Genomic DNA, 18,340 nt, shown 5'->3' on the forward strand with positions numbered 1-18,340 from the left:
GTGGAGGGGTTCCTTCAGGCTCCAGTGATGACCTGGCAGGAGGCTGGGGACATGCTCTAGGCTGTGAGCCTCTGTGAGAGGTGGGTGGATACTTCTCCCATATCCCCACTCCTGGTTGCAGGTTCCACACTTACAGAAAGGAACCGAGTGCCCAGTACAACTCTGCAGACAGCTGCTCTGCATTGACTCCTGGTTCTTCCGCTTAAAAGTTGTGGGATGTTAAGCAAGTTGCTGTACATTCTCAGACCTGTAGTTTCCTAATCTATCCAATGTGAAGAAAGCAAGTCAAGCTCACAAAATATTAGTGAGTCTAAAACAATTCACCCGTGGCAATCAGCAGCACATCCCCAAGGAGGATAAAACAAAGTTGACAAAACTCCCCAGTGTTCTGATGTGACGTCCCCACCTCCTAGGACCAAGGGTCTAGCACAGAGTGGACGCTTAGGATGTATCAAGGCCCCGTTGAGCTCTGGGAGTTCTGGCTGTGCCCACTGTAATGATAAATTATCAGAGTGCTGCACTAAGGCAGCTTCACCACGAAGCAGCCATCTGGGAGGGCCTGGTGGTTCAGCTCCCGACTGCAGAAGGGGGCAACCTGGGGAAGTGCGCAGGGCTCTGAGCTAGAGTCAGAAGACTCAGCTGCTAAAGCCCAGCCCAGCCCTCCTACACTTTCCTACACTTCGACCCACCTGATGCCTCCTCTCACAGAGGCTCGAGCCCCTGGTGGTAGGTGCGGGGTGGGGGATCTAAGGGCTCACCTTGTCGCTAGGCAGTCCCTGTCCCAATCACCTCCATGCCTCTTTGCTGGGGATTATGGGTTGACAGTTGGAGTTTCAGGACCCCAGGAAAAGTGCCTTAAATAACACTTTCCTGCAAATGAATAGCCATTTATTTTCCCGTTGATTGGAGATGTTCGCTGTAGCACATCCTATGTGGGTCTGGTTCCTGCCTTTATTCTCTCCCTCACCGTAGTGCTCCCCAGAGGACTCCCTAACAAAATTAACCTTCTACATGTACATTTTCCTCTCCAGTCTGTTTCTAAGCCTCTGTTCAGCTAATAAGGTGTGCAGACCAGGTGTGCACATTTGCCTCCAAAAGTCCCACCGGGGTCTTGCCATCAAGGGAGCCTTCCCTAGTAGGTTGGGGAAACCAGTAAGAGAGCTAAAGCTCCAGGGTCCTTGCCCTCAGTGATTGGCATCATAGCAGGGACTGGGCACTGGTCACAAATCTATCCCTAACTCCTTGGATGCACAGCTACCAAATTGTAGCCTCCCCTGCAACTCAGTGGGCTCTGTCTGAGCTCATGGCAGTGGCAGGTGCACATGCCTGTCACCTAGCCTAGCCCTGCTCCTTCTGTCTGGCTGACTAGAAGCTGATTTCAAAAGAATGCTCTTGCCTGGCAGAGCTTTCCCCGCATATTAAGGTCCCTGAATGACCAATGGAGGCCTGCAGTACCCTGGGAGGTCTGGACCTTCTCTGTGCCATCCCAGGGGTGAGAAGTGCCCTGGCTTCATGTGAGCTTGGTTGTTCCATGTGGGGCTACTCGTAACCTCATCTGCTCTGGCTCATTCCAGCTCCACAGGGGTGCTTTATGTGACATCCATTGGACTCTCAGAAATGTGTGTTCTTATAGTTCTGGTCTAAAATAAGGAATAAAAATTGCCTGCCGTGTTCCCTTTTGTGCACTTCTGTTTTGGGCAGCTCTGATGTGAGACTTGTTTTCTAAAAGTATCCTGCTCCTCCGGAGGAGGGGGCAGTGGAATAAAGACAGCCCAGGCTGGAAGCAGCTAGTGGGTGCCTCTCAGGCATCAAAATAGTAAATACTAACACTTCAAAGAGATCCTCTAAGAGAGCATGCTGAAATTCACCAGAGACGTGATGAGAATCACAGACAGCAGAGGAGAGGGAAGCCTGTCCAGCTACGACCCCCAAGGAGCCACAAAGGGCTCTGTAACACAGGGAAGAGGTGAGCCAGTGAGAGAACCCTGAAATTTCACACCTCCACCATGTTGCAATCCTAGCCACAGGGAGCCCCCTCATCGCCCCCAGGCCTCCAGATGAACACAGGGAGCCTGCCGGAGATGGTGCAGAGGCACTGCTCAAGCCTGCATGGATCCCACAGGCTTTTCATCTCTGATCCGCCTGGTGCAGCCGCTGCTGCCCGCCATGGAGGGGAACTGGGCACTTTCATGTGCCCCAAAGACAGATACCGCAGCTGTGGTAAGGAGGAGTGGGTAGACAATACTCTGCATGGCTTCCCTCTGCTGCTCCTCTCTGCCAAACAGGACTTGCCTGCTTTGGTAACAGGCTGCCAGTGCCACCACCCACCCCTGTCTGAGCATGACAGCCACAGCTCAGTGTTCCTCTGAGAGCCCAACCCCTAGAGGCTGCCCATTAACCCTTTCCACCACAGGTTTGCCTCTGCTGCCCCAGGCCAGGGAGGGAGCAGGAAGTTCAGGTACCTTCCTGAGCTCCTAACAGCAAAATCCAGCTTTGGGAGAGAAGTGTGAGTGGGCCATGAACCCAACAACTGCCATCGCTCATTGCCCCAGCTGAAGGGTCCTGCCCTCCTGAGTGAAAGGTGCACAGCACAGCCACCCTGCTATGCCTGAACATTGCAGCTGTGGCCTGGAGCCCTTCGGAATGCCCAGCCCCCACAGTCCTGTGATCTGTTCTCAGGCTCCAGGAAACCAGCTCACCCCTCCCTATCACAGCCAGCACCCGAACTCTGGGCTGGCTGGATCCTGGTCCAGTCACATCAGGAGTCCTACATGCCATCTAGTGGGTCATTGAGAAGTGTGGGGGTTGGGGAATTACCTAGCCCAGTCCAACATCGCTGACACCTGACTCCTCCCTGGGCCTGAGTTTGGGCCCACCCAAGCAGCCAACACCACCATGATGACTCCCACCCACATGGCTGATAGGCAGAGCCATTCCCCGTCTCCCCATGAGGCAGCGGATGGAAAACATTACCACACTGGCGAGCCATACAACTGCCTGCATTGGGCTGAATGAAGAATTTACACCCTGAAGCCACTCCTGCGGAGAGGCACACAGGACAGGCATTTTCCATGTCTCTCAGCCACACTGTGGCCTGGAGATAGGCCACAGTGTGCATCTGAACTGAGAGACACCAGACCCAGAACAGGGATGTGATAGGGAAGCTGATTGCGTTCCTGCCTATCTAGGATATGGAACCAGTGCAACCCCCTCATCCCACCACAGAAGCATTTCATCAGGAGCTCCCCCAGCCACCCCCATCAGGGCTGGTGCCTGTGCTTATCATTGGGGGTGTTTGTGGGAAAGCCAGGGGGTCCACCTCTGCCCAGCTGCATCCTCTCTTCCACTCCCCCAATGCATTCTGAACAGGAAGCTCAGGGCACCTGGCATTCCACTATCCAGCCTGTCACCTGAAACTACAGAGAACACCTCAGTGAACAAAGATCAAGTACACATCCATGGGCTTATGCCACAGCTAGCTCTTATTTGTAAGTGCCACCTACTGGCCTGTAGGTTGAACTGCACAGCCCCATAAAAGAAGTGCACAGGGCTGCAAGAGAAAAGCCAAAAGCCCTATCAACATACTCTACAGTGACACCATCAAGGGGAGGGGGGATAACAGAGAAAATATCCCACACAAATGGAAATAAATTTAAAAATCAGGAGTGTCAGCTCCTCCAGATGAGAAGGAACCAGTGTAAAAATTCTGGCACCATGAAAGATCTGAATGTTGTGACAACATCAAATATTCACACTAGCTCTCTAGCAATAAGCTCCAACTGAAATGAAAACTAAAATATTACAGATAAAGAATTAAAAGTATGGATTGCAGGGAAGGTCAATGAGAGCCAAGAGAAAGTTGAAAACTAACACAAAGAAATCATGACAACAAACCAGGAAATTAAGGAAGTGATAAATATCTTTAAAGAAAAAAAAAACAAACAAACAACAGAACTTCTGGAAATAAAAAATACACTTAAATAATTTCAAAATACACTAAAAAGCTTCAACAATCCAAGTAGAAGAAAAAAATTTCAGATCTTGAAGACTGGTCTTTTGAATTAACACAGTCAGACAAAAATAAAGAATTTTTTTAAAAAAGAAATATACGATTATGTAAAATCACCAAACCTATAATTTATAGGCATTCCTGAGAGAGAAGAAGAAAAAGTAAGTAAACTGGAAAACATCTAGGGGAATAATTCAGAAAAATGTACTTAATCTTGCTAGAGAGGTAGACTTCAAGATATAAGAAACTCAGAATACACCTACAACATATTATAGAAGATGAACATCATGAAGACATATAGTTATCAGACTACTCAAGATCCGCAATAAGAAACAAATCTTAAATGCAGTGAGAGAAAATGATCAAATTACCTGTAAAAGAAAACCCATTAGACTAACAGCAGACTTCTCAGCAGAAACCCTACAAGCTGGAAGAGACTGAGGGCCTACTTTTAGCCTCCTTAAGGGAAAAAATGCCAGCCAAGAATTTCATATCTACCAACTAAGCTTCACAAATGTAGGAGAAATAGAGTGTTTCCCAAACAAACAAGTGCTAAGAGAATTTGTCACCTCTAGATTGGTCGGTCCTACCAGAAATGCTCAAAGGAATTCAAAAAGTGGAAATTAAAGGGCACTACTCACCGTCATGGAAGGATACATAAGTACAAAGCTCACAGATCCTACAAAGCAATTACAAATTTGAAACTCCAAAAGAACTAGCTGACAACATTATAATGTGAACAACACTTTACATATCAATATTAAGCTTGAATGTAAATGGCCTAAATCACGGGTTCCCAATCCGCAGGCCATAGACTGGTCCTTGGCCTGTTACGAACCTGACCACACAGCAGGAGTTGAGTGGTGGGCAAGTGAGCATTACTGCCTGAGCTCTGTCTCCTGTCAGATCAATGGCAACATCAGATTATCCCAGGAGTGTGAACCCTATTGTGAACTGCACATACAAAGAATCTAGGTTGCACGATCCTTATGCGAATCTAATGCCTGATGATCTGAGGTCAATCAGTTTCATCCTGAAACCATTCCCTGCCACCATCTGTGAAAAAAATCATCTTCCATGAAACTTATCCCTGATGCCAAAAAGGTTGGGGACTGCTGGCCTAAATGATCTACTTAGAAGATCAGAGAGGCAAATTGAATATAAAACCAACCATTGGCTGCATACAAGAGACCAATCTACTGGCTAAAGGTTCAGACTCAAAGTAAAATGGTGAAAAACATATATTATGCAAATGGAAAACAAAAGTAAGCAGGAGTAGCCATTCTCATATTGGATAACACAGACTTTAAACCAACAACATTTTTAAAAAGACAAAAATACCATTATATAATGATAAAGCATTCAATACAACAAGAAGATTTTACTAAATATATATATGCACCCAACAATGGAGCATTCAGATTCATAAAACAAATACTACTAGACCTAAGAAAACAGATTGATAGCAATATAATGATAGTGGGGGACTTCAATATCCCAGTGACATCACCATACAGACCATCAAGGTAGAAAATAGCAAAGAAACTCTGGACTTAAACTGGGCTACAGACCAAATGGACCTAAAAACATTTATAGAGCATTCTACCAACAACCACAGAATATACCTTCTTTTCACCTGCACGTGAAACATTCTCCATAATTGATCATATCCTTGGCCATAATGCAAAGCTCAATAAAATAAAAACTGAAATAATATCAAGTGTCTTCCCAAACCACTGAAATGAAATCAGAAACCAATACCAAGAGGAACACTCAAAACTGCACAAGTACATGGAAACTAAACAACTTCCTCCTGAATGACTCTTGGGTAAACAATGAAAGTAAGGCAGAAATTTAAAAATTCTTTGAAATGAATGAAAATAGAGACATAAAATACCAAGACGTCTGGGAAACAGCAAAGGCAGTACTAACAGGAAAGCTTATAGCACTAAATGTCTACATCAAAAAGACAGAAAGATCTCAAATTAACAACCTAACATCACAGTTGAAGGAACTAGAGAAAAACAGAACAAACCAAACTCAAAGCTAGGAGAAGAAAGGAAATAACAAACAGCAGAACTAAATGGGATTGAGACCATAAAAAGATACAAAGGACCAGTAAAACAAAAAGTTGGTTCATTGAGGGGATAAACAAAATTGACAGACTGCTAGCTACATCAACCAAGAAAAAATGAGAGAAGATTCAAATAAGCACACTCAGAAATGACAAAGGTGACATTATAAATGATGCTCCAGAAATACTAAAGAACATTGAAGACTACTATAAACACCTCTATGCACACAAACCAGAAAACCCAGAGGAAATTGATAAATTCCTGGAAACACAAAATCTCCCAAGATTGAACCAGGTAGAAATAGAAATCCTGAATGGACCTATAATGGGTAAGAAAATTGAATTAGTAATAACAAACTTTCCAAAAACACACACACACATACAAATTTCCCAGGACCAGATAAATTCACAGCTTTGTACATCTACCAGATGTAGAAACAAGAGCTAGTATTAATCTTACTGAAACTATTCCAAAATATTGATGAAGATCCAGTATCATTCTGACACCAAAATCACGCAAGGATATAATAAAAAATAAAACCACAGGCCAATATCTTTTATGAACATACATGCAAAAATAGTCAAAAAAATACTAGTAAAACAAATCCAGCAGTGCATCGAAAAGATAATTCATCACAGTCAAGTGGGCTTTATTCCAGGGACGCAAAGATGGTTAAAAACAGCAAATTAATAAACATCCTTCACCACATAAACAGAACTAAAACAGAAATCATACAATCAATAGATGAAACCCTCAATAAACCAGACATCGAAAGAATATGCCTCAAAATAATAAGAGTCATATAAGACAAACCCATAGCCAGCATCATACTGAATGAGGAAAAGCTAAAAGCATTCTCCTTAAGATCTGAAACAAGACAAGAATGCCCGCCCACTCTCTCCACTCCTATTTGACATAGTACTGGAAGTCCTAGCTGGAGCAATCAGGCAAGAGAAAGAAATAGAAGGTATCCAACTTGGAAAAGAGGAAGTCAAATCATCTCTGTTTGCTGATGACATGATTGTATACCTAGAAAACCCTAAAGACTCTTCCAATAGACTCCTAGACTTGATAAACAACTTTGGTACAAAGTTTCATGAGATAAAAATCAATGTTCAAAAATCAGTAGCATTTGTATTTTCATGAAATAAAAATCAATGTACAAAAATCAGTAGCATTTGTATACACCAATAACATGGAAGCAGAGAACCAAATCAAGAACTCAATCTCATTTACAATAGCCACACTAAAATAAAAAAAAAAAAAGGAAAGAAAGAAAGAAAAAAACTAGCTAGGAATACATTTAACCAAGGAGGTGAAAGATCTCTATAAGGGTAACTGTGAAACACTGATGAAAGAAACCATAGATGATGCAAATGGAAAAACATCTCATGCTCATGGATTGGAATAATCGATACTGTTAAAATGACCATATTCCCTAAAGCAATCTATAGATATAACACAATTCCTGTCAAATTTTCAACATTATTATTCACAGAACTAGAAAAAAAATTCTAAAGTTTATATGAAACAAAATAAAGCCTAAGTAGCCAAAGTAATTGTAAGAAAAAAAAATCCAGAGGCATCATACTGCTTGACTTCAAACTATACTACAACGCTGTAGTATAAGCATGGTACTAGTACAAAAAATGGACATGTAGATCAATGAAACAGAATAGAGAGCCCCAAAATTAAAGCTACATACCTACAATTAATAGATATTTGACAAAGTCAACAAAAATAAACAGTGGGGAAAGGACAGACACCCTATTCAATAAGTGGTGCTGGAAAAATTGACTAGCCACATGCAGAAGAGTAAAACTGGATCCTATCTCATTATAAACAAAAATTAATTCAAGATGGATTAAAGACCCAAACAAGACCTGAAACTATAAAAATCCTAGAAAAAAAAACTAGGAAAAATGTGGATATCAGCCTAGGCAAATAATTTATGACAAAGACCCCAAAAGCAAATGCAACAAAAACAAAAATAGGCAAACGGAACTTAACTAAACTGGAAAGCTTCTGCACAGCAAAAGAAACGATCAACAGAGTAAATAGACAATTTACAGAATGGGAGAAAATATTTGCAAATTACGCTTCCAACAAAGAATTAATATCCAGAATATATAAATAAATCAAACAACTAAACAGAAAAAACAAGCAACCTTATTAAAAATTGAGCAAAGGATATGAAGACGTTTCTCAAAAGAAGAAATTTAAGCAGCAAACACATGAAAAAATTCTCAACATTGCTAATTATCAGATAAATGCAAATTAGCACCACACTGAGATATCATTTTACACCAGTCAGAATGACTATTTTTAAAAAGTCAAAAAACAACAGATGTTGTTGTGGATGTAGACAAAAGGAAACGTTCACACACCGATGGGGGAAAAGTAAATTGGTTCAACATCTATGAAAATCAGCATGAAGATTTCTCAAAGAACTAAAAATAGAACTACCATATTACTCAGTAGTCCAGCTACTGGGTATCTCTCCAAAGGAAAATAAATCCTGATATAAAAAAGACACCTATACTAGTATGTTTATCTCAGCAGTATTCACAACAGCAAAGTCATGGAACCAATGATTGACCAGATAAATAAAATGTGGTATATATACACTATGAAATACTATGCATCCATAAAAAATGAAATCATGTTCTTTGCTGCAATGTGATGCAGGGGGAGGCCATTATCCTAAGTGAACTAATGAAACAGAAAATCAAATACCACATGTTCTCACTTGTGAGTGGGAACTAAACAATGGGTACACATGGACATACGGATGGAAATAAGAGATGCTGTGGACTCCAAAAGGGGAGAGGGTGGGAGGGGGATGAGGGTTGAAAGACTACCTATTGAAAACAACGTTTGTTATCTGGGTGATGGGTACACTAGAAGCCCAATCTCCACCAGTACACAATATACCCATGTAACGATCGTGCACATGTACCCCCTGAATCTAAAATTCAAAAAGGCAGCCCACCTGCAACTCAGCCTACCTGCATGATCAAGGGCTGTGTCCCTTTTCTCCCTTCACTAGGGTGAGGAGCCCCTGACTGATGCCAAACCTGGGGGATCAACTCAGCTGGAGAGGAGGAGGCAGGGCAGGAGTGGCCCATGGAAGCATGGCTGGCAAAATTCTCTCTGCCTGCCCCTGCTATCCCTGTTCAACACAGAAAGCCTGGGAGGGTCTCTGTGGGCGGCCAGAGTGGAGGGGCCCTCCCCTCTGATGTCTTCTGAGCTCACCTTCTCAATATATGACTTCCTCCCTTGAGGGAAGAGGAAGGATGACAGGCCCTAGCTTGAGCTCATATTGGCTAAACTCCAAAGGCTCTCAATCCCCATTAACAAACAGTTATGTTGATTTCACCAGGATCACATAAAGCTCTTCATGAAATTGCACACACATTTCTTCCTATGGGGTCTCAGAGTTGCAGGGATGGGAAGCAACATCTTTATGTTTCCACATGGGTAACACAGAAGAAATAAACACATTTATATATGCCTGTAGGCATTAGGCACCTGGGCCAGGAAGTCTAGCACCAGAGGGTGTACTGTCTGGCTGGCTGTCCCTTCCCACACCTGCAAGGGCATGCATCCTACCTCTCTGGACCCTGTCTCATTGCGCTGCACACAGGCCATGCACCTGCTCACCAGGCACCAGGCACCCTTGTCATAAATATCTCCACCTGTCTCGCAATGAGGTGGGAACACTCAATTCTTTGTGAAAATCTCTGTATTTACAGGACTAGAGGTGTTTTGTTTTGTGAAACAAAAACTCTCTCAAAAACAAAGCAAGACAAAAAATTGATGAAGCCAGTCCTCCTATTCCAGGAAGAATGTTGAGAAGTGAAGTGTGGAGGGGCAGCATGTTCTTGAGTACCCACAGCTGTTCCAGGAACGAGCCTCCAAACAGGGAAAAACCAAATGACTGGGTCCCATCCACCCCCAGGGCTCTAGCACCCTCTTCCATTTCCTCGACATTGACCTGGCTTATTTCTCTGGACGCCTTGTGCAGGGCGTTGTGTGCCTGGAAAAGCCTCTCATAACCAGCTTGGGAGACAGATGTGCAGACACAGAGGGGAGAGGCTGGGGAAGGGTGGGAGAGACTTGCTTCCCATCATGGCAGCTGGCAGGACCCAGATGCAGAGTCCAGGCTGCAGCAGGACAGGAGGGTGCAAGACAGAGAAGGGGGACAAGAAAGAGTAACTCCTCGGGATGATGGCACTGAAGGTCAAAGTCATGTGACCTAGAGAAAGCCCCCAAAGCCCTACACACATAGGCAAGCCATAAAGTCTTAAAAGAAAAAGGGAGGGGGGACTGTGTGGTTATCACTGTCAAATTAGTCAATACTGTTTAAAATCCAAACCTGGTATATTTTTAAGTTATACTTGTCTTTCAGAATTTCTATGGAAAAGCATAAATATTTCATTCCAGTAGATGGGGGAGATGGAGAGCTGTTTCTCTCAAAGATGGATTCGGGATGACTGGACAACCTCAGCCATAGCCCCCCAGGGGGTCCCTCCTGACATGCTCAGGAATCCCATGTGGGGGGCCCATGGCCTGTGTGGGTGGCACCTTGGGCAGTCATGCAGCCACCATGTGCACACGGTGGGCGGTAGGACACTGCCTGTTGACACTCATCTCTGTTGGGGCTGTGGCTTCTTCTATGGGGACAAATGATTAAGGAAGGAAGTTTATCTTTTCTAGTGAAATGAGGAGGATTCCCTGAAATTTGCCTGGTCTTGGGGATGGTGTGGGGTATCTGGGAAGATAATTAGCATTTCCAGAAAGGGCCTCACTGCCTTCTGGGATACATTCAGAATTTGAGTAGCCAAAAAACGGAAACCAGGTACAAGAAGATGAGGAGTACAGGAAATGAGATATGCAAGTATTTTTCCTTTCAAAAAGCTAGGGAGGGGCCAGGTGTGGTGGCTCACGCCTGTAATCCCAACACTTTGGGAGGCCGAGGTAGGTGGATCACCTGAGGTCAGGAGTTTGAGACCAGCCTGACCAACATGGTGAAACCCCATTTCTACTAAAAATACAAAAACTAGCCAGGTGTGGTGGCAGGCTCCTGTAATCCCAACTACTCAGGAGACTGAGGCAGGAGAATCACTTGAACCTGGGAGGTGGAGGTTGCAATGAGTTGAGATCACACCATTACACTCAGCCTGGGCAACAGAGCAAGACTCTGTCTCAAAAAACAACAAAGAAAACAAACAAACAGAAAGCTGGAGAGGGAGACACAGCATTGAATTCTTATTTCAAAGACTTTTTGGGCTTTTTAAATGGAGAATTTGGCGTAAGACCTCATGTGTCCCAGCCCTTGATAAAGTCGGGGCTGTTGGGAGTGGAATGCATCCATGCCTGGCATCCCCACGGCACCAGGGCGCTGTGTCGTGGCAGGTGCAGTATAAATCCAGCTCACTCATAGGACAAGCTCCCTGGTGACAAACACTTTCGTTGATCAACAAGAATTCAACTCCTTTGACCATAAGAAAAGACTCAATGTATATGTCTAGTTCAGCAACAAAAGCCTGTTAATCTTGCGTGTTTAGTGCCTTAGAAGTTGGGCTCCAAGGGAGGGAGTGACAGAAGGGGTTCTGCAGTGTGCCTGAGCAGTGGGGACAACAGCGGCAGGATCCTGGAGGGAGGCCTTGAGCACCTAGCAGGGAGGAGGTGGCACCTGGAGGAGCAGGTGGCGGGGAGGCACTGCCGGCCAGATTGAAGGCAGCTCTTTGGGCTGCACAGAGTCTGTGCTTGGGAAAAGTACTCCGGGCTGTGTCTCAGGCAGATCCTAGGGCTGCAGGGAGCCTGTTTGAGGGCGAGGCACTCCCTGCTGTGTTGGTTGTATCTCAGGCACATCCTTGGGCTGCAGGGAGCCTGTTTGAGGGCGAGGCACTCCCTGCTGTGTTGGTTGTATCTCAGGCACATCCTTGGGCTGCAGGGAGCCTGTTTGAGGGCGAGGCACTCCCGGCTGTGTCTCAGGCACATCCTTGGGTGGCAGGGAGCCTGTGGTAGGGAAAGGCACTCCTGGCTGTGTGGAAAGCAGATCCTTGGGCAGCAGGGAGCCTGTGCGTTTTGGGACTGTGCAAGAGCTAAGCTGAGGTACCTCCCCTGTAGGGAAGAGAAGAGAGAGAAGGTCACTGTGATGCCATTGAAATTGGGCTCAGAAGGCTGCGGCTGCCTGGCTCAAGGGGTGGGGCCAGGACCTATCAGGACCCACAGAGTGGGCCTTGCTGAGCTCCTCCTCTCTCCCCTGGGTGCTGCCTCCAGCCTGGACTCCTCCTTCCAGACTTGGCTCTAGAGTTAAAAAAGTCCCCTCTGCCTCTCCAGGCAACCCTGGGTCTCTGACTCTGGACTCCCTCAGCCCTCGGTTGAAATTGTTTGCTTCCCCCTGGCAGCTAGGAGGAGGTCCCAATTACCTCTGTGCCCTGGCATGGCCCAGAAGGCTCTAGTGAGCATGTGGAAGGGATGAGCGCTCACCACAGCCCTCAAGGCTGGCTCCAGGGACCCTTGGGTGCGTGATGAGCTGAGAAGGCAGCAGCTCCACGGTTCCCCTGGTTTGGGAAGAGGATGATACAGACCCATAGGAACAGCTAATTCTGTCTTGCAGAAGCAGCTGCTTTGCTTTCATCCTGGGCACACACCAGTGCAGCCAACCCACCACCCACATAGCTGCAAGCCACACAGAGATTGTCTTTGGGTTCGTCTGCGATGCCTTTCTCTCTGCTGGCTTCTTAGGCCAATGATCGGGGCAAGCCTGTCTGAAGACTTGATCTGGGCCTTTCTAAAAAGCCCTCAGGGTTACTCTAAGTAAGGTCAAAGGGACTAGGGTTTAATCTAGCCTCTGACCTCAGGCAAGTCACTCAACCTCTTGGGAATGACTTTCCCATCTCTCAAATGGGCCCAGCAATACCAAACACGGATTGGTCACCCCAAGTCCATTCTTCCTGTCTTCCTTACTAACGAGACCTGATTTTGTTAAGAGAGGCAATGTTCGCAACAAACCACCATGGCACATATTCTCTGCACATGTATCCCAGAACTTAAAAAAAAAAAAAAAGAGAGAGAGAGGCAATGTGCTCAGCTGTAAAATGACCTTTTACCAGTCTCCCTTGCTGAGCAACGTGGCCATGTGAATGCATTCTGGCAATGGACTATGAACAGGAATTGTTGGGCATTGCTTTAAAGAAGGCTGCTTTCCCTTTTTCCTTCTTCTTCCTGCCTGAAGTATGAGTGTGATGGCTGGAGCTCCAGAAGCTGTCTTATAAGCATGAAAGCAAATTGAACGGTTAGGTTTCCTCAAGGCTGTTCTCTTGGGACTTAGCAGGCAGGCAAACAGATAACAATCTTTCTCAGAGCCCCTCAGCTCTCCCATTTCTTGATTTGTATAGGCTGTCCTCTGTTTCTGGAATGTTCTTCCTAATGTTGTCTGCCCAGTGAACTGCCGCTCACCTTTTCAGACTCAGCTCCCGAGTGGCCTCCTCCAGGAAGCTCCTTACCCTTGCTCCCAGCTAAAGTGACCACCCTGCTTGGTCTTTCTGGTCATGTGCCGGCAGAAGGCTGAGCCTGTTGTAGGAATGGCCCTGTCCTTCTAGATGTACCTGTCCCTGCTTTGCATGCATGAGGACTGTAACTGCATCCCCTTCCGCATCTGTGGCCGGAGGGCTGCAGCAGGCTCCCAGGATGCCAGTGGGCATACGCCACTTCGCCTTGACCTCCCCATCTGTGATGTGGCGCTGATGATACCCACAGACCACGGCAGGAGCAGCAGCCTATCAACGCCTGTGGTTTCCCTGGCGTGGGGCCTGCTCAGCTCCTTCTCCACTCAAGGCCACCCTTCCCAGGCTGCCTGGAATCCCAGGGGTCCCCTGCCAGGCCAGTCTCAGCCTGATGGTCCCCAGGAAACCCTCCATTCCTCACAGGTGTTCCCCAGAGCGTGCAGACTTTGAGCTTGCTTGAACCTGTCATTCATGCATAAAGCCTTCCCTTGGGCATGTGAGTGACAAGTGCCTCAAATGCTGGATTCCCTTATGGAGACAGTCCCTCTCTTACTGAGAAGGGCCCTTCTCCCCTCTAGGCCCCATCCTGGGACCTGCCCTTTCCTGCCCCTGCCCTGCTAGTCCCCATCCAGGATGATGCTCACTTTCCCCTTGTGCCCCCTCAGACCCTTTCCTGAGCCACCTGTGTCTGCAGCTGCCTGTCCACCCTCCTCCATGCCTGACTGGGCTCCTGCTACCTGTTCAGGGATTCAGGCTTCCTTCTTAGTACAACCCAAGTGTGTCAGCCTGCTCTCCCTGGCTCCACCCATCCCCAAATCTAGTCCTCCCAGCACCGTCTTCCCTCCCAGCTCATACCCTCCAGAAATGCTCTGCACTGCTGGCAGGATCCAGTCCCTCCACCCAGCCTGCACGCCAGACCTTCCCCTGCCAGGCTCCTGGGGTCTCCACACCCTGCCTTCAGGCAATCAAATCCCAGCTACTAGAAGAGCTGGCTGTGCCCTGGCACCCTCCCTCGCTCCTCTGCCTTGAGGGCTCTGTTCCTTACCTCTCCCTGTTGCACATCTAAGCCCAGCCATCCTGAGCCTCAGCCTCAGCTCTGATGCTGCCTCTGACAAGCTGCCTTCCTCGAAGGGGAGCACTCTGGTTCCAAAGCCCCAGAGCACTAGAGCTGAGTCTCTTTCTCTTTCTCCAGCCTCTCTCTCTCCTTGCAGCACAGAGTTGGGGTTCCTTCGCATAACAGCACCCTCACCCTGCCTGCCCCAGGTCACACACAAAGCTCAAGGCCGTACCCAGAGCAAGAGCGACCAGAGAGTCTATGGGCTTGGCCCAGACCTCTGCCTGGAGGCACACAGATGATTTCTCCACCTTTCCTTGGGGCTCAAGAAGGTTCAGCACTGTATTGCACCCACCACTGCCCTCCTGACCACAAGCTGACTGGTCCCAGAGCACAGGTTACTTCATCAGTGCTGGGCCACAGTCCAGGCCTCACAGAGGTGGCTTTGTAATGGGGGCTCGAAACCCCACCACACTCCTCCTGGGCACCACCCGACTATAAGGTCCAGGCAAGATCTTGGTGTCTGCTCAGTGCTCTCCTCTGTTCACTCAGGCCTCACCCCCAACCATTTTTCCTCTGAGCAATCCCTGGGGGCAGCCAAGGCCATTGTGCTCACACCCTCTTCTGGCATGGTTAGAAGGCATGGCAGAACCAGAAAGGATAATGCCACTCCCAGAAGGAGGTGGCCCCTCCTCCCAGCACTGCCCACCCAGCCTGGGGGACCTGTGGTGATGTCACGAGGGGCTGCCTCTGTTCATCTTTGTGGGAGGGGGAAGTGCCAGCTATGGGGTTCCAGGGGCCTGCTGACTGCTGTCCACTCATTTCTCCCTGCCTTCCATCAACCCTGACACCAGTGCTGGGTGAGGGCAGGGGTGAGTCACCCTGCCCAGCCCCTTTTCCTTTCTTTTATTCATCTCTACTCACAGCTATTCCTTCTTTTTATCCATCTCTACTCACATATTGTGAGTCCACTAACATTTTTAATAAGTTACCCTTTTACCATGAAGATGAAAAAAAAAGAAAAAAAAAAACACCCAGATGCCTTACAAAGAAAGACCTTCTGATCAGCCAGGTCTTCCTGCTATAAACACCTTTACTCCATGGCCTAAAACTGAGCTTCCAGCCACTGTGAAGGACTTCCCTAACCCAAGGATGAAGCCTTAAGGGTCTCCTGAAGAATTTAGAATGGCTCCCTGACCTTAACCAATTTATTCACATAATACTGGGGCCTGGTGAAGCTAAGAAATGGATGGCAGCAGCAGAATGGGGTGGACCTGAGGAGGATATTAAAGACCCCCGAAAACCCCTGCTTGAGAAGGGGTAAAATGAGCTAGAAAAAATGCTGAAAACATTTTACATTCAGGACCTAAGATCATTCCAGAAAAAAATTGACTGGTGCATCATCCAACCCTGCAGACCAAAGCAGGAGGAACCAGTTTCAGATTACAGAACTTGTTGGAAACACTGTTTCTGAAACATTTTGTGCTCAATATAGCAAGGAGTATTTTCTTCAGGGATTGGAATGGCATTAACTGCTGTATTTATAAATGAACTCCATCCTAGGAACTTGGCAGTTCAATTAAAACACATAAGCCAGGATGGAAAGTTACAGACATGACTGAATTGGTGGCCTTAGCTGAACACTTTGAGAAGACTCTAGAGCAAGAAAAAACCCAAAAGGCTAACGATCTTATGCCTCTCCAATTATAACAGTTACCGGGGCCAAGACCAAAGACACCTTCTCATTTTTATTTTAAATCACAAGCAAGAGGTCCAGAATAAGGAATGCCATACCCCAAGGTAGATACCTTCATTGCAAACACCCAGGACACTGGGAAAGGAGATTGTTGACTTTTGTCTCAGTCCACCACCAAGCCTCCTCCCTTTAGGCTGAACTTGTTCACCACTAGAGGGGACCCAAGAGATTTTAACGCTCAGGATAATAAAAATAGACAAGGCTCAGGGATTCTCTGGTAAACTGCTCGCCAAAATACCTTTAAATAAACATAGAAAAACAAGACTTAAGCTGGGAATCCTGTGTAATGCTGGTGTATACCAGGGTCACCTTATCCAGCATAAACCCTACTTTAATAAGCCAACGAATCTCTTGGAGTGAAAAGATCATCTCTGTGGTGAGGGTTTCAAATCAAGTTCAAGAGGCTTCCGTATCTGAACCCATCTAATCAACTTGGGACTACTTGCAGGAAAATGTACCTTTCTATTATGTAATACTGATCCAGTAAACTTGCCAGGGCAGAACTTTCAAAGTTGAAAGGGCACATACAATTCTCCTCAGAGGGAGAAGCAATCGTAGAGATTTCTGACTCTCCTGAACCAGAACGGTTGTGCTCTCTACAGACAAATCGATAAGATCAAAATTCAGGCCCATAATGAAACACCTTTCTAAAACCCTGGAATATTTATGGGTCTCTACCTCAAATGATAGAGAAAGAATTAAAAGTGTGGAGTCTATAAAAGTCCAAACTGGTCATTCTAAGTCTTTCCTTAAATTACTGCAATATACACTAAAACCTAATGAAATTAAAGGGCTCTCAACAATTGTAGGAGACTTAACTAAGCTAGGATTTAGAGTTCCACATACCAGTCCTTGTTAACACTTCCATCCTACCAGTCAAAAAACCAAATGAATGAGGTTGAAGATTTGTTCAAGATCTATAGCTAATTAATAAAATTATAATACCCAGATTTCCCATAGTCCCAAATTCAAATACTTTATTATCTAATGTACTCACTGATTTAAAGTGGTTCGTGGTAATAGACCGCCGCTCAGCCTTCTTTAGCATTCCAGTTCATAAAGAGAGTCAACATTTGTTTGCTTTCACTTGGAAAAATCAGCAGTACACCCGGCCTTTTCTATTTTTCCCAGGCATTGCCTCAGTACTTAATAACCCTACAGTCTTCTGGACATTCTGCTGTTATTCAGTATGTAGATGACCTGTTATGCTCTCCCGCTCAACAGTGCTCTGAAATTGACTCAATTTACCTTTTATAGCAACTCACACATAAAGGTCACAAGGCCTTGATGGAAAAACTTCAATTTTCAAGAGAAAAAGTTCACTATTTGGGACATGACTTGACTGCTAATGGGATTTCCCTCTCGCCTGGGAGAATTAAAAACTATTCAACGTTTTCCTCGGCCTGGAACCGAAAGACATTTAAGAGGTTTTCTTGGACTCACAGGACATTGAGGATCCTGGGTCCCAAATTTTCCCTGAATCGCCTCACCATTGTTTTAGCTCACTAGAAATGCAGTATGGGAATCTTAACCTTGGAAAGACAGTCCAGGCTTTTAACCATGAAATTGGCCTTATGACAGCCTCCAGCTTCAGGACTTCCAGACTACACTAAACCTTTTATCTTGGTTGTTCATGAACACAACAATCAGGTATTAGAAATTCCTACTCAAGAACATGGGGGAAATAGGCCCACTGCATATTCCAGCCTGCAGTTAAACCCAGTAGTTAGGGCATATTCGAAAAATTTAAAAGCAGTAGTAACAGCAGCGAAGTTGGAAGCTTCATCTGAGCTGGTTTTAGGAAATGAACTCAATTCACAAGTCCAACATGCTCTGAAAAGTCTATTAAATTTCAACCAAACACAGCATTTTTCAGCAAGCCAGCTAGCATCTTATGAAATTCTTCCTCCTGTCTTCTAATCTCCATCT

At 45.9% G+C, this 18,340-nt stretch overlaps 1 protein-coding gene across 1 annotated transcript in view; it reads right to left on the bottom strand.

The window, feature by feature from the left end:
• Positions 1 to 11,658: 11,658 nt before the first annotated feature.
• Positions 11,659 to 18,340, bottom strand: part of LOC105517732 (anthrax toxin receptor-like) — a 39,733-nt gene continuing 33,051 nt past the window's right edge. Inside the window, 2 exon segments of the mRNA XM_011950392.1 lie at positions 11,659 to 11,979; positions 12,049 to 12,213. Coding sequence (XP_011805782.1) covers positions 11,659 to 11,979; positions 12,049 to 12,213 — 486 coding nt within the window.

The sequence above is a fragment of the Colobus angolensis genome, unplaced genomic scaffold (genome assembly GCF_000951035.1).
Source record: "Colobus angolensis palliatus isolate OR3802 unplaced genomic scaffold, Cang.pa_1.0 Scaffold306, whole genome shotgun sequence".
NCBI lineage: Eukaryota > Metazoa > Chordata > Mammalia > Primates > Cercopithecidae > Colobus > Colobus angolensis.